General features: G+C 39.8%; 1 protein-coding gene across 3 annotated transcripts in view; it reads left to right on the top strand.

The window, feature by feature from the left end:
* TAF4B (TATA-box binding protein associated factor 4b) overlaps nucleotides 1-13,125 on the top strand; it is a 158,900-nt gene extending 145,775 nt beyond the window's left edge. For 2 of the 3 annotated variants that reach the window (XM_075826320.1, XM_075826319.1), the window contains exon 15: nucleotides 12,446-13,125. In XM_075826320.1, coding sequence (XP_075682435.1) covers nucleotides 12,446-12,601 — 156 coding nt within the window. In that variant the 3' untranslated portion in view covers nucleotides 12,602-13,125. Of the gene's footprint in view, nucleotides 1-6,302; nucleotides 6,795-12,445 lie in introns of those variants that run through there. The other variant, XM_075826322.1, reaches the window with a different exon arrangement.
* The last annotated feature ends 1,400 nt before the right edge of the window (nucleotides 13,126-14,525 follow it).

Genomic DNA, 14,525 nt, shown 5'->3' with positions numbered 1-14,525 from the left:
AATACACAGCGCTGTAAATGCCGGGTGCCCTCTACATGGTAAAGCTGCTGGGTTTTAGATGATCCAGAATAATAGTTTTGCCTGTGAATGTCACCACAGGGTCTGTTTTGCTCCTGTAAGTGGGGCGTACACGGTACCGGTTACTGTGGTAATCAGAGCTGTAAAAAAAAATAGTCTAAATATCCCCAGAAATCTGTTCTTTTTCTTTTTTTGTTTTTAGCAAAATACAAACGGAGGAAACACCGATTCTAGGCATTTAAAAGCCTACGTAAATGAGAAAGATACCACATCCAAGGTTGCCAGTTGGCAGTCACTGTTCAAAATCTTTCCTTGCCTCGTGGTTGAAGGCCTCATTTACAAATTGCAGATTTGCATCAGTATTTTGAAGCCAAAATCAGGAGTGGATCCAAAGAAGCGAATAAGTATTCGGCTCTGTTTACAAGTCAACCTAATATGTAATGTGTATTCCTGCGGCAGAAATCCGAGGCTGGCCCTCTGATTTCTGCTGCGGATGTGATGCTGTGTGTGCAACAGGTCCGCACGAGGATTAGCCCCATTGTTATTCAATGAGGCTAAACTTCGCCATTTCCACTGCAACCAAAACTATGCGCAGAAATTTTTAGTTGCGCAAACCCCATTTGCATGCATTGAATGTCAATTTACACGGAATCCAAGTAAAAATCCATGTCGAGTCCAAAACGTTAACGTGGCCAGAAATCTTTCCATTATATTTCCCCTGTGTATAGGATCCCGTCCTGGTTTTGCCTTCAAATACTGATGCAGAATACTGACCAAGTCTGCAATGTGTCAATACGGCCTAATAGGGAATTTTTCATTAGTGTCATAAAGTTGGGTGTATTTTACAGTAGTAGTGAAGACCAATTTGTGTGGATATTGGCTTTCCTTCAATATACATATATAGTCAGGAACCACTATGCTCATCTAGTTGTATACCTGCGCTCCGTATCCTGCTACATGTGTATATAAAGTTGTCCCCTAAACAACTCAAAATAAACTGCCACGTTTTTGTTTTTTTAAGTTTTATCCCAGACATATTAGATTCAACATTAATTCAGTCACAATATTACATTCTTACAAAATTCTATATTCCTCCCCTCCTTTTTTTTGTCCCACAGGTGAGAAGGAAAAAAAACCTAAACAAAATGCACCACTTTTCATGGTAGAAGAAACAAGTTATGGCAGTCACACCAAACTCAATAATTCATCCGAATTATATTTAATCAAAATAGTTTTTCACTCTTTCAGGGATAGACCTTTTGTTTTTGGCAAAAATAAATGAATTCTCAAAACTAATTGTATCTAAATAGTAGAAGTTCTAGATATAGTTTGGTCCTGAGTTATTTGGACAGTGACACAATCTTCATGACTTGGGTTCTGCATGCCACCACATTGGATTTGAAATCAAACAACTGAGATACAATTAAAGTGTAGACTTTTTCAAGTTTATTTCAAGGGGTTGAACAAAAATATCCTACGAAACGTTTAGGAATTGCAACGATTTTTCTACACAGCCTCCTCATTTCAGGGGCTCAAACATAATTGGACATATTAACATTACCATAAATAAAATGCTTTTTAATACTTTGTAGAGAATCCTTTGCAGGCAATGACTGCCTGAATTCTGGAACCCATGGACATCACCAAACGCTGGGTTTCCACCCTTGTGATGCTTTGTCAGAACTTTACAGCCGCTGCCTTCAGTTGTTGCTTGTTTGTGGGTCTTTCTGCCTTAAGTTTTGTCTTAAGCAAGTGAAATGCATGCACGATCGGGTTGAGATCTGGTGATTGACTTGGCCATTGCAAAATATTCAACTTCTTTGCCTTAAAAAAAACTCGTGGGTTGCTTTCGCAGTATATTTTGGGTCATTGTCCATCTGTACTGTGAAGCGACGTCCAATCAACTTTACTGCATTTCTGCTGAATCTGAGCAGCAAGTATATCCCTGAACACTTCAGAATTCATCCGGCTGCTTCTGTCTACAGTCACATCATCAATAAACACTGGTGACCCAGCACCTTTGGCAGCCATGCACGCCCATGCCATCACACTGCCTCCACCATGTTTTACAGAGGATGTGGTGTGCTTTGGATCATGAGTCGTTCCAAGCCTTCTCCATACTTCCACCCATCATTCTGGTACAGGTTGATCTTCGTTTCATCTGTCCAAAGAATGAGGTTCCAAAACTGGGCTGGCTTCTTTAGATGATGATGATTGGCAAAGTCTAATCTGGCCTTTCTATTTTTGAGGCTGATTAATGGTTTGCACCTTGTAGTGAACCCTCTGTATTTGCTCTCATGAAATCTTCTCTTTATGGTAGACTTAGATACTAATACACCTACTTCCAGGAGAGTGTTCTTCAGTTGGGTAGCTGTTGTGAAGGGTTTTTTCTTCACCATGGAAAGGATTCTGCGATCATCCACCACTGTTGTCTTACATGGACGTCCAGGCCTTTTGGAGTTAACGAGATCACCAGTGCGCTCTTTTTTTCCAAACGTACCAAACTTTTTTGATTTGGCCACTCCTAACATTTGTGCTATGTCTCTGATGGATTTCTTAATTTTTTTCAGCCTAACGATAGTCTGTTTCACTAGCATTGAGAGCTCCTTTGACCTCATGTTGTGGGTTCACTGCAAAACACCCCCATGTTCTGTCTGCAGTGCCGGCGCCACCGCTCATTAGTGCAGCGCCAGCCGCATCACCTAATGCTGACCCCGTGCACACACTGATTGTCAGGAGCGGGGCAATGGTTGTATTACACAGCCGCAGCCCCGCGGCGATCAGAGAAATCTCTAATCTCCGTCGTTATCCCCCTGAATGCTGCGATCAAAGCTGACCGCAGCATTCAAGGGGTAAATGAGAAGCGGGAGATGCCCTTTGCATCACGACACAGGGAATCCCTGTGACGCGATCGAGGGACACACCATATATGGGCAGACAGAGGCCAGGGTCCATTGAAGGACCCCAGGACTGTCTGACCATATTCTCTGTTAGGACATACTTAGGTATGTCCTAACAACTGCCTGTGTACTACCAGTGTGTGTGTATGTATGTATGTGTGTATATATATATATATATATATATATATATATATATATATATATATATATATATAATATAAATATATGCCAGTATATTCAAGTTTAAAGGTAAAAAGTAAAAAAAAAAAATGTATGTTAAATTAAAAAACAAAATATTTTTTTACAATAAACATTAAAATAAGTCTCAATACAGAAGATCTACACATATTTGGTATCGTTGCGACCGTAATAAATTTATAGCTTATTAATGTGAGGCACGAGGTATTATGAATTTTGAATCTCTGTGCCTCACATTAATAGTCATTTACCCCATGATGTACCTCACACATTAACCCAATGTTGTCCATTATGACTGAGAACATGATGGGGTTAATTACTATTAATGTGAGACACATGGAGATTCAAAATGCATAATACCACGTGCCTCACATCAGAAAATAGAAGAACTTTTTTTTTTATTGTTGGCAAAAGTATCTATTTGGTATCGAGTATCGCAATACTACACGAAGTATCGGTATCGAAGTCCAGATTCTGGTATTGTGACAACCCTAGTATGTATATATATATATATATATATATATATATATATGTGTATGTATATATATATATATATATATATATATATATATATATATATATATATATATAAAATAGTAACCCCTTATTTATACTAAAGGATTTATCATGCAAAATTAGCAAATCGGGTCAATTCCCATCTCCCTAGATAGGAGTTGTTCTAAGAGACCCTTCAAAATTTGTGTATTTTTTAAGCTCACGCCAGACCTTTTGATAAAAATTACACATTGTGAATCAGAATCTTAACTCCCTAAATAAATGTAAAAAAAACATTCTAAAACCATTTGCTATATTATACACATTTCCAAGACCACTCACATTGCCTATTCGCAATACATTTATCCTATTCCACGATATTTTTTAACCGAGCAGCCAAATAGTAGTTTTACATAAGTTGCAGTAAACGCGCCTTTCCTAAGTCACACTGCAGTATGGATTGTTTAATGCAAGGTATTTTTCAGCTGACCTTTACTATTGACCATAGTTAGTACCTTTACTTAGTGATAGCTGATCTATACTATTGACTACAGTTAGCACTTTTACTCAGTGCTTATGATTTGCATTGGGTTATTCTTATCTCTTTTATGGCATAGGAACTTTGATACAAGTGTTTGCGCGTTCATCTGCTGATCATTCCCGTTTACACAGGGCAATTCTATGAACGCTCGTCTGCCCATGATCGCTCGTCTGCCCATGATCGCTCGTCTGCCCATGATCGCTAGTCTGCCCGATAATCGTCCAGTGTAAAACCCCCTTTACTCCGTCAGCACTGATTAAACATTGTAAATCGGTGTAGGGCCAGACACTCCCCCACCAACTCATAACACCCTGTTGTCTATTTATTAATTTCTAGAAGGAATAACAGAGCAATGGCCCAATGTCAAGTTTTAACCCGTTAGTGACCGGCCCATCGTGTTTCTACGTCGGTCACTAACGGGCCTTATTCTGATGCCATAGACTTTTTACGTCGCGGCATTGGAATAAGTTAATAGCTGTCAAATCTCCCTGCTCTCGGCTGCTAGAGGCAGCTGAGGGCTGGGAGCGTCCCTGCTCTGCCGGGTGAGATCGATATTAGTATCGATCTCACCTGTTTAACCCCTCAGATGCGGTGCTCAATATGAGCACCGCATCTGAGTGGTTTTGGAGAGAGGGAGGGAGCTCCCTCTCTCCCCCACCAATACCCGGCGATACGATCGCCGAGTGTCTGTGTCTCCAATGGCAGCCGGGGGTCTAATAAAGGCCCCCAGGTCTGCCTGGAGTGAATGCCTGCTAGATCATGCCGCAGGCATGACCTAGCAGATGCCTGTCCGTGTTAAACGGACAGGCAGTAATACACTGCAGTGTATTATTGCAGTGTATTATAAATGCAATCGGAGAATCGCATATTATAGTCCCCTAGTGGGACTAGTAAAAAAGTTTAATAAAGTTAATTTAAAAAAAATGTGAAAAAAATGAAAAACCCAGCTTTTCCCCTTACAAAATGCTTTACTATTAAAAAACCAAAATAAAGTTAAAAAGTTACACATATTTGGTATCGCCGCGCCGACTATAAATCTATTACATTATTTAACTCGCACGGTGAACGGCGTAAAAAATGTAATAAAAAAACTATGGAAAAATTGCTGTTTTCTGTGAATCCTGACTTTAAAAAAAATGTGATAAAAAGTGATCAAAAAGTCGCATCTACTCTAAAATGGTACCAATAAAAACGACAAGTCTTCCCGCAAAAAAAAAATCCCTCACACAACTGCATCGACGAAAAAATAAAAACGTTACGGCTCTTCAAATATGGAGACACAAAAACAAATAATTTTGAAAAAAAAGCGTTTTTACTGTGTAAAAGTAGTAAAACATACAAAAACTATACAAATTTGGTATAGTTACAATCGTAACAACCCGCTGAATAAAGTTATTGTGTTATTTCTATCACACGGTAAACGGCGTAGATTTAAGATGCGAAAAAGAGTGGCGAAATTTCAGGTTTTTTTCTATTTCCCCCCAAATAAAAGTTAATAAAAGTTAATCAATAAATATGTCCCCCAAAATGGTGCTATTAAAAAATACAACTTGTACCGCAAAAAAACAAGACCTTATACAGCTATGTCGACGCAAAAATAAAAAGGTTATAGCTCTTGGAATGAGACGATGGAAAAACTTAAAAAATGGCCTGGTCATTAAAGAGGCTCTGTCACCAGATTTTGCAACCCCTATCTGCTATTGCAGCAGATCGGCGCTGCAATGTAGATTACAGTAATGTTTTTATTTTTAAAAAACGAGCATTTTTGGCCAAGTTATGACCATTTTCGTATTTATGCAAATGAGGCTTGCAAAAGTACAACTGGGCGTGTTGAAAAGTAAAAGTACAACTGGGCGTGTATTATGTGCGTACATCGGGGCGTGTTTACTACATTGCTTTAAAAAAGTTTTTGCCCCCTTCCCAATATTTGAATTTTTGTCATACTTGAATGTTTCAGATAATCAAACTGCTATTAATATTAGACCAAGATAACTAAAACATCATTTAATAACAGCATTTTGTGTTTACTTCAATTTATTGAAGGAAAATTTCTGTCCAGCCTTACCTGGTCCAATGTGAAAAAGTAATTGACCCCTTCGCTACTAACTCAACCAGTTAATCAAATTCAATTGACACTTATGTTTCACCAGGCACACCCAGACATGATTACTGCCAGACCTGTTGAATTTAGACATCACTTAAATAGAACCTGTCTGGCAATGTGAAGCCGGCTAGGTGGTCTCAAAAAGCAGCACGTGATGCAATGTTCTACAGAGATACAAATACAGATGCCAAATAAAGTAATTGATATCTACCGGTCTGGAAAGGGTTACAGATCTATTGTTGAGGCTCTGGGACTCCATTGAACCACAGTGAGAGCCATTATCCACAAATGGAGAAAATTTGGAACGGTGATGAACCTGTCGAAGTGGCTGGCCTGCCAAAATTTCACTAAGGGCGTATCGACGACGACTCATACCAACAGTCAAACATGGTGCTTTCAATCTGAAAATCGTGAAGACAAATGTCAGTTCGTGAACTCAAGCTCAAGCGCAGTTGGGTTATTCAGCAGGACAATAATCACATGCACACAAGCAAGTCCATGTCCCAATGGCTCAAAAAAATGAATAAAATCAAGGTTTTGGAGTGGCCTAGTCAAAGTTCTGACTTGAATGCCAATGAGATGTTGTGGCTTTAAACTGGCAGTTCATGCTCGCAATGTAGCTGAATTAAAACAATTCTGCAATGAAGAGTGTGATGAGTTTTTGACATCGCTGTGGAGTAATTTTGTCCCAAACGTTTGATTGCAGTTGTTACTGCCAAGGATGGCACAACCAGTTATTAGGATTAGCGGGGCAATTACATTTTCACATGGGAGATTATAGGTTTTGAAAAAATGTTTTTCCGCTATAAATGGAATTAACATTTAAAAGCTGCATTTTATGTTTACTTATGTTGTCTTTATCTGATATTAAAATTAGTAGGGTGATCTAAAACCTTGTGGCAAATTAGCAAAAATAAAAGAAATCTGGGGAGGGGCACTGTATCCCTGAAACAACCATGAGCTTAGTTTAACTTTAGTCATCCGGGAGTAGCATTTACATATAATTGTATAAGTTAGATATACTACTGCTCAGTATTTTCAATACACACCCAGATTTGCAGATTTCTCTGTATAGGAGGAATGTGATTCGTGTGTTTTTCACAGAAATGAGCCTATCTCCTGTTTTTTGATTGGAGAAATGCAGAACATAGTCTGCGATAAAAAAAAATTGCTCGCCTGGAGAAGGTTTTTTTCTTGGTGACGTGACACTAAAAACAGGAGTGTATGTAATAGACCACAACCTGGACAACCTCAAATGACCGTAAAACAGGAGGACATATTTGTCAGAATGTGTTCCAAATGAGACAGATTCAAAACAGCTCATCAGATCTGTGCTGCTCTGATGGAAACGAGGAAGAAAGAAAGAGTGTTAATCGCGACTGTCAAACACAGACTTGTAGCCAGAGGTTTGAAGCGATGTGTTGCAGCCTGAAAACCGTTGCTTATAACCGATTCAGTTCCTGGCTATTTTGAGCCTTCAGGACCAGACGCCGTTTAGCCATTTTTAGCATGCATTAGTTAAACGGCTATAACTTTTTTTATTTGTTGGGCTAGCGACGTGATTTTTTCTGTGTTTTTTCCGTAGACAATGCAGGTTTCTTTTTTTATATCAGTTTTATACACATCCTTTTTGCTATTTTAGAATTTTTAGGCTTATAGTTTGAAAATAATAGTAAAAAAAATAAGTTTTTTTTACTGTTTAGCTATTTTTTTCTGGTAACATAGTTTTACCCTACAATAGACCTGTTATTTGTGATCCTCCTTGTCTACCGTAAATTTGAATATATTACATGTCTAGGCTAATTGGGTCAGGGCTAGCTTCACGACCATGATTGGCGGGGGAAACATATTTTTTTGGGGTGGGTATTTTATGTGTATTATTACTTTTTTTTTGCACTTTATTTTACTTTTATTTTTTTATTACTATGGTCTGTCCCTCAAAGGTCAGAAAAGACCCTTGGGGGGGGGGGGGACTATTTTTTTTTACTTCTTTTACACCATGTTTTTCCACAGTAACTGGGCCTGCAGTTACAGGGGAAATCAGCCCTCTTAGGCTGGGTTCACACGACCATGTTACGTCCGTAATGTACGGAACGTATTTCGGCCGGAAGACCCGGACCGAACACAGTGCAGTGAGGCGGGCTCCTAGCATCATAGTGATGTACGATGCTAGGATGCGTCGTACATCACTATGATGCTAGGAGCCCGGCTCCCTGCACTGTGTTCGGTCCGGGTCTTTCGGCCAAAATACGTTACGTACATTACGGAGGTAACCTGGTCGTGTGAACCCAGCCTTATAGTGACTATTGTCACTAATAGGGCTGTGCTGTGTCTAGTTAGACCCAGCAGCAGCCTGCCACTAACTGCACCCGGCGATCATGTGACCAGTCACATGATCACCGGGACCAATGGAGGCAGCGGCGCTTCCCCTACCTCTATTCATATACACAGCGCTCATTGAGCACTGTGTAGAAGAAATCATAGAAGATGGAAGCGGAGAAAGCTGCTTCTATCTTCTCCTCAGGGTTCCCAGCAGTCACTGACTGCTGGAGACCCAACATTCAGATGCCCAATCGCTCGTGCAGCAACCTAAAATCCGTGCCATAAATAGTCTATGGCGCAGGTTTTAAGGCCACCAACCGCCGGCTGTATATATACACCCCCAGGGGAACCGGTTAATAAAAATAAGAGGCTATTGTGGGCTAAAAAGCACAGGAGCTGGACCACTAGTAAGCAAAATAAGGTTCTTTTCACAGATGAATCGTTCAGGCCCAAGGGGCGAAAGTTAGTTTGTAGTGCGTCAGGATAGTGCATGATTAATGCTTGCATTCAGCCGACAGTCAAGCATGAAGGAGGTTCCATTATGGTCTGGGGATGTTTCAGAGGTGGTGCGGGTTGGTGCCTTACCAAAAATCGAAGAGGCCATGGATGCTACCACAACATCCTGGTGCACTATGCCATCCCTTCTGGCACCCATCTTATTGGCTGTGGTTTCACACTACAGCCAGGTAATGACCCAAAACATATCTCCTGTCTTTGCAAAAAGTATCTTCAGTCAAGAACAACAACCAGCCACCCCAAAACTCTGATTGCAATCAAATTGAACTCCTTTGGGCTCATCTGAACAGGTGTGTTTGAGATGTTCAAGTTACAAGCCAAAATAAAGGATTTGGGTGGTGTATTGAAATGATTGAGCAGTGGTGTGTGTATTAGCAGAATTGCTCATTAACCCCTTAAGGACTGAGCCTGTTTTGGCCTTAAAGAGTAAGCCAGATGGTGTGTAGTGTCCTTCCTAATTCCATTCTTGCAGCATACACAACACTTTTTTTGTGGCCTCCTCCTCGTCTGCCGAGGGAACCTCTCCAGGGAAATGCTGCCCTGGAATTATTCTACCCTCTCGTTCTGAGGCCCTAATCCCCTCCTTCCTGTTCCCCAAATATAAAAGCCTTTATTTATTTTTTTTCCTGAAATTGCAGGAATCTCCCCCTGTTTTCTACACTTTTATGTAGAGCACAAAGCTCTTTTGGCCAGGCGCAGTGCCAGTTATTTATCCCACACCCGAGTTTTGCGAAGGGTGCTGTATAGCACCTGGTCTGACGGTCACCCCTTCCATAAACGTAATATAGTCCTGCATACACACAGGTTTGGGGACAGGCTCTCTGTTTCCACGGACTGGGACAGGGCTGTATCTGTCAGACTATGGTGGTCAGTACAAGGGCGTTACACTTGTACTTGACAAGCATCATGTTGTCAGTGCACACCGCCCTACATTCCCCCACTCTCAACCTTTGCCCTATGAAACTATTAGGCAAAGCTTTTTGGTTTCGCCTGATAGTTCCGCAAGCAACAGTACCTCTGAAAAACAGGCATTTCAGTAGCGGGAGACTTGTATAGACGTTATATAGATACAAATTGTACCCTTGATCTAGCAGGGGGTGAAGCAGATCCTGTACTATTTTGCCAGTTATTTTAAGGACGGGGGCAGACTGGGGGTCTATTTTGGAGTCCTTCCCCCTCGTAGACTTTGAACATGTGTGTAACCAGATTTGCTCTCACATAATTTGTACATTTTTACGCCATACCTGGCCCATTTGTTGGGCAGGTATTTGCGAAAATGTTATCTCCCATTGAAGTACAGTAGGGATTAATCTATGGCTACATGTTTCTGTGGTTTGTATGTCTGGGAAAATGTAAGATTATAGTGTAATGGGCCAATTAAAATAAGCAATCAAATGCAGGCTGATGAGGGAGTGGGCAATGTGCATTGTTATAATTATATAAGTTACACTTGAAATCTAGCCCTGGGCATGACCTTACTGTACAGTGGTGTGTGACATAAAAGGTCAGTACTCCAATATGACCTTATGAAGGGATTTTTTTTTATTATTCGAGTTGTGGTTGGCAGCTAAAAACTGCTGGGCATAAATATTAGTTTGCTCCACTATCATTTCTATTAATTCTTCTAAAAAAAAAGTGAAAGAATTCCTTGAGCCCCGCAGTGTTCAAACGAATTCCCGCAGAGGTTGTAAAGTCTGGCACTTGGGGTACAAAATTACTAGCGGATGTGCAGCTGGAGTCACTTGGGGTAACTGACTGGTGACCCAAGTGCTTCTATGGGACAATTCATCACTTGATATAAAGGTAGTTGAAACGTAATTTGTAACGTAAATTATTTTTGTACTGTTTTTTTGTTTTTAACCTACCTTAGTCTAACTAACCTACACTAAAACTTGAGCCCTAGCCCTGACAAATTCCTAGCCCTGGACGTAAACTGAAAACTCTACCCAATTAATCACTATTTGGTGTTGTTTTTTTTTTTTTTGTTTTTTTTTTAAATAAAAGAACAGAAAATGTTCCTAAAACAGTGGAGCTGGATATCTGAACGTAACCTCAAACTTGAACGAGTACTTGAACTTGACTGTCACTGCTTATACAAATCAGTAGCATGGATTGGTCTAAGATGGAGGATGGTGGTATTGGGGTAAGAGGGGTGGCGACAGGGGCACTTGAGGGGGATTGATACGGTCACTGATCAGGGACAGAACTTGACTGTCACTGCTGACACAGATCAGTGACAGATCAAGAATGGAGGTGGCGATGGGGCACTTGTGGGCTTAAATTTTTATTTTTCAGTGTCCTGCATTTCTTTTTACATACAGCTCCAACCTCTTCTCTCACACAAATGAGAGGATTAGAGACAGCCTCCACTGACTGTCCTCAGTGTGATTGGTCCGCTCGTAGAAACAGACCAATCACAATGATTGCCAACCAGGACAACAGCTGATTCGTCCGTGGCCGGCAAGAGGCTTTTATTACAGTCGGCTTTTAGCAGTTTATGTTAAACTGCACCCACACGATTTAGTGTGGGGGCACTTTAATTAAATCACGTGCATGTACGGCGGAATGCGCCACAGCATTGTCCGCTGCGCATGTGGCATTATGCGCCACAGTGTTAAGAAATTGATTTGTATGAGTAGAGAAATTGGCGCCTTGTAGTTTATCAGCAGACACTGAATACAGACTCTGTGGGTTTGGTTCTCTCTCACATTTATGGTCAGTTATCATTTCAAACAGCTGATGATTTCATCTGTGTGGATGACTTTCAACATGCACTATCCTTTGTTCCCACAGGAGATGAAACACTTCCAGAGGGGTCCGACAGTGACCCATTTAGCTCTCCCCATTGACTTAAGTATGCATGCTTAACCGACTTTGCATGTTTATGGTGGTGTCAGCCGAAATAGTTTGGCTTTCGTCAATCTCGTGTGTATAGCCAACTTCACTTTCCCACAGCATTGTAGGAACTCAGATAAGCTGTTTGGGGTGTGTCTGATGACAAACTTGTCGATTGGCCCCATGACAACCAGCAAAAGTGTCATCGCTAGATAAGTAATGCAATGAATTTATAAAGTTTCTCAACTGTCTATGTAGATCAGTAGTCTGCAACCTGAGGCTGTCCAACTGTTGCGATCACCGATCCTGAGAATGAAATGTGCCTTTTCCAACCGGGTGGCCGGCAGCGATGCTGTGCAGGGAAAACTTAAAGGGAACACGCTGCAGTACCTTTTATTCTCAGGATCGGTGGGGATCCCAGAGGTCTGATGACCACCAATCCTAAAGTGATGGCATATCCGAGCTATATACCATCGCTTTGTTAGTTGACAATAACACACTTTTTTTTTTTTCCAGGGATTTCATACATCTGGTTCTTCCGTTTTCAGCGTACCCAAATCAATATTTGTTCCAAGAATAACTCGGGTTAGTCTCAGGGATTTAATATTCTGTATGGAACAAGAACGGACAACTAAACATTCCTTGTCGCTATACCGTGCCCTTCTGAAGTGAACTTCAGTGATTCATTGCAAAAGAAATTCTGCTCCTTGTTTGTGCACTTTTTTTCATGTTTCGGAAAGCATATCTCCAGAACGTCCTTTTACGTTACAGGATATTTTTATATCGATTAAACAAAGTAGAACAAATTCGGATTGTAATTGTTTTCTTCTATCGGTGGTGCCGCAGCTTTAAGAATCGAGGAGGTGGATCTTACTTGTCTGTTTTCTTTTATATTTTTCTGCAGTTTTCATGCAATAGTGCCTTCTTTTTTTAGGATTTTTTGGGGAGTTTAGAAGAAGTATAAGCTTCAAGCATAAATCTCCTTAAGACCGTCATGAACCAAAACTGTGCAATCTTCAAGTCACATATACAGAGTATAAGTTGAAGATTTATATACTGGTTATACTGGTAAAAACTGTTAGACTTTCGGGTGATGCCAGAATATTTCTATAGAAAAAAAAATAAACTGGCGTACCTTCTAACAAATATTGCAGATTTTATTATCTAGACATCTAGATATGTATTTGTTGTTTAATATGGTTGATATTATTATTTAGGTACTATGTTACCATTTAAGGTTTATTTTTTTTACATGTTTTACTACTGCCAACACTAGACTTTCTATATTGGACAACATTTTTATTTTTTTCATTTTTTAGTTTTATTTTCACCTTCTGACGTTTTCATACCTAAAAAGAGCCATAACTTCACTGTATAACAATAATAGACTCCGACATATTGTATGGCACTTTTATGGTTGTTTAGAGCCTCTATTGCATTTTTAGCTTTCCAATTTGCTAATTTAATGAGGACATCTACCTAATTTATTTTTATACTTGATATGGGTAATGGCATGACTTGAAGGTTGCCAGTTTGTGTTTTGCTTTTTCTGATGTCCGCATAGTAGTAATCTGGATTTGAGCTGAACAGTAAAATCATGTCTGGCACCTATGGAAACACCGCCTAACAACTCTAATCTTTTCAACAATGTTGCGATGCAACTCATCCATAGCTACCCATCCGTCTCCGTCCCAAAGCAATTTTTCCTGGAAACATAAGTGATTAAGAGCAGAGATGGGGCAAAAAGGTTTGACTAGGACTATGCCTTTCTATCTCTTGTTGCTGTATTAACCATACCATCTAAAAATACATATAGGTGGGGAACCTGTTTACAGAAATTCTCACGCAGTTGCAAGAAATTGTATCTTTGAACAAAAGGAATTTATACTTGGGGGAAGCAGGACCTACTGAGTGATGGAGAAGTTTCTCTATTGGAGAAGTTGCTCTATTGCATCAGCCTGTATTACCACGACAGATTCTCTTGACGAAGATTAGAGCTATTCTATCAAGATCATCATGTATGTTATTCAGTGCACTATATATATATATATATATATATATATATGTGTATGTGTGTGTGTGTGTGTATATATATATAGAATTTGTGTGTATATACTCATGATAGTAGTATTGTACATGGTGATTCAAATGAAAGCCAAAAAGCTCATTAACTTAAGTATTTGGACAACCAAAATATATATCTAACTATTTTGCGTTCAATGTTTCCTCACATTTTGCCAAATGTTTTTGATATGGAAAAAATAAATGTAAAATGAAGAATGTTATTTTTAAGTACTGTAGTTTGCACTGCCATTTGTTTATTTTATGTTTTCCATTAAAAAGATAAACACTTGTGTCAACATGTCTTCTTACTAGAAATCTGTGAATAAGGATTACTTTATGCATTCAGATAGAAGTTATTCACAATATTGTACCTAGGGTAAAGGCGTTCTACGGGATTAGAAAAAAAGGTTCTGCTTTTTCCCCCCCAAGAAACAGGAGTCACTCTATTCCGTAGTCAGGTATTACATCATTCACTTCAATGGGACTGAGCTGCAATATCATGCAAAGCCCATGGACAAGAGTGGCGTTGTTT

Source organism: Rhinoderma darwinii, chromosome 5 (genome assembly GCF_050947455.1).
Source record: "Rhinoderma darwinii isolate aRhiDar2 chromosome 5, aRhiDar2.hap1, whole genome shotgun sequence".
In the NCBI taxonomy this organism is placed as follows: Eukaryota; Metazoa; Chordata; class Amphibia; order Anura; family Rhinodermatidae; genus Rhinoderma; species Rhinoderma darwinii.
Note: the sequence above shows the minus strand (reverse complement) of the source record. Positions and strands in the feature narration are given on the sequence as shown.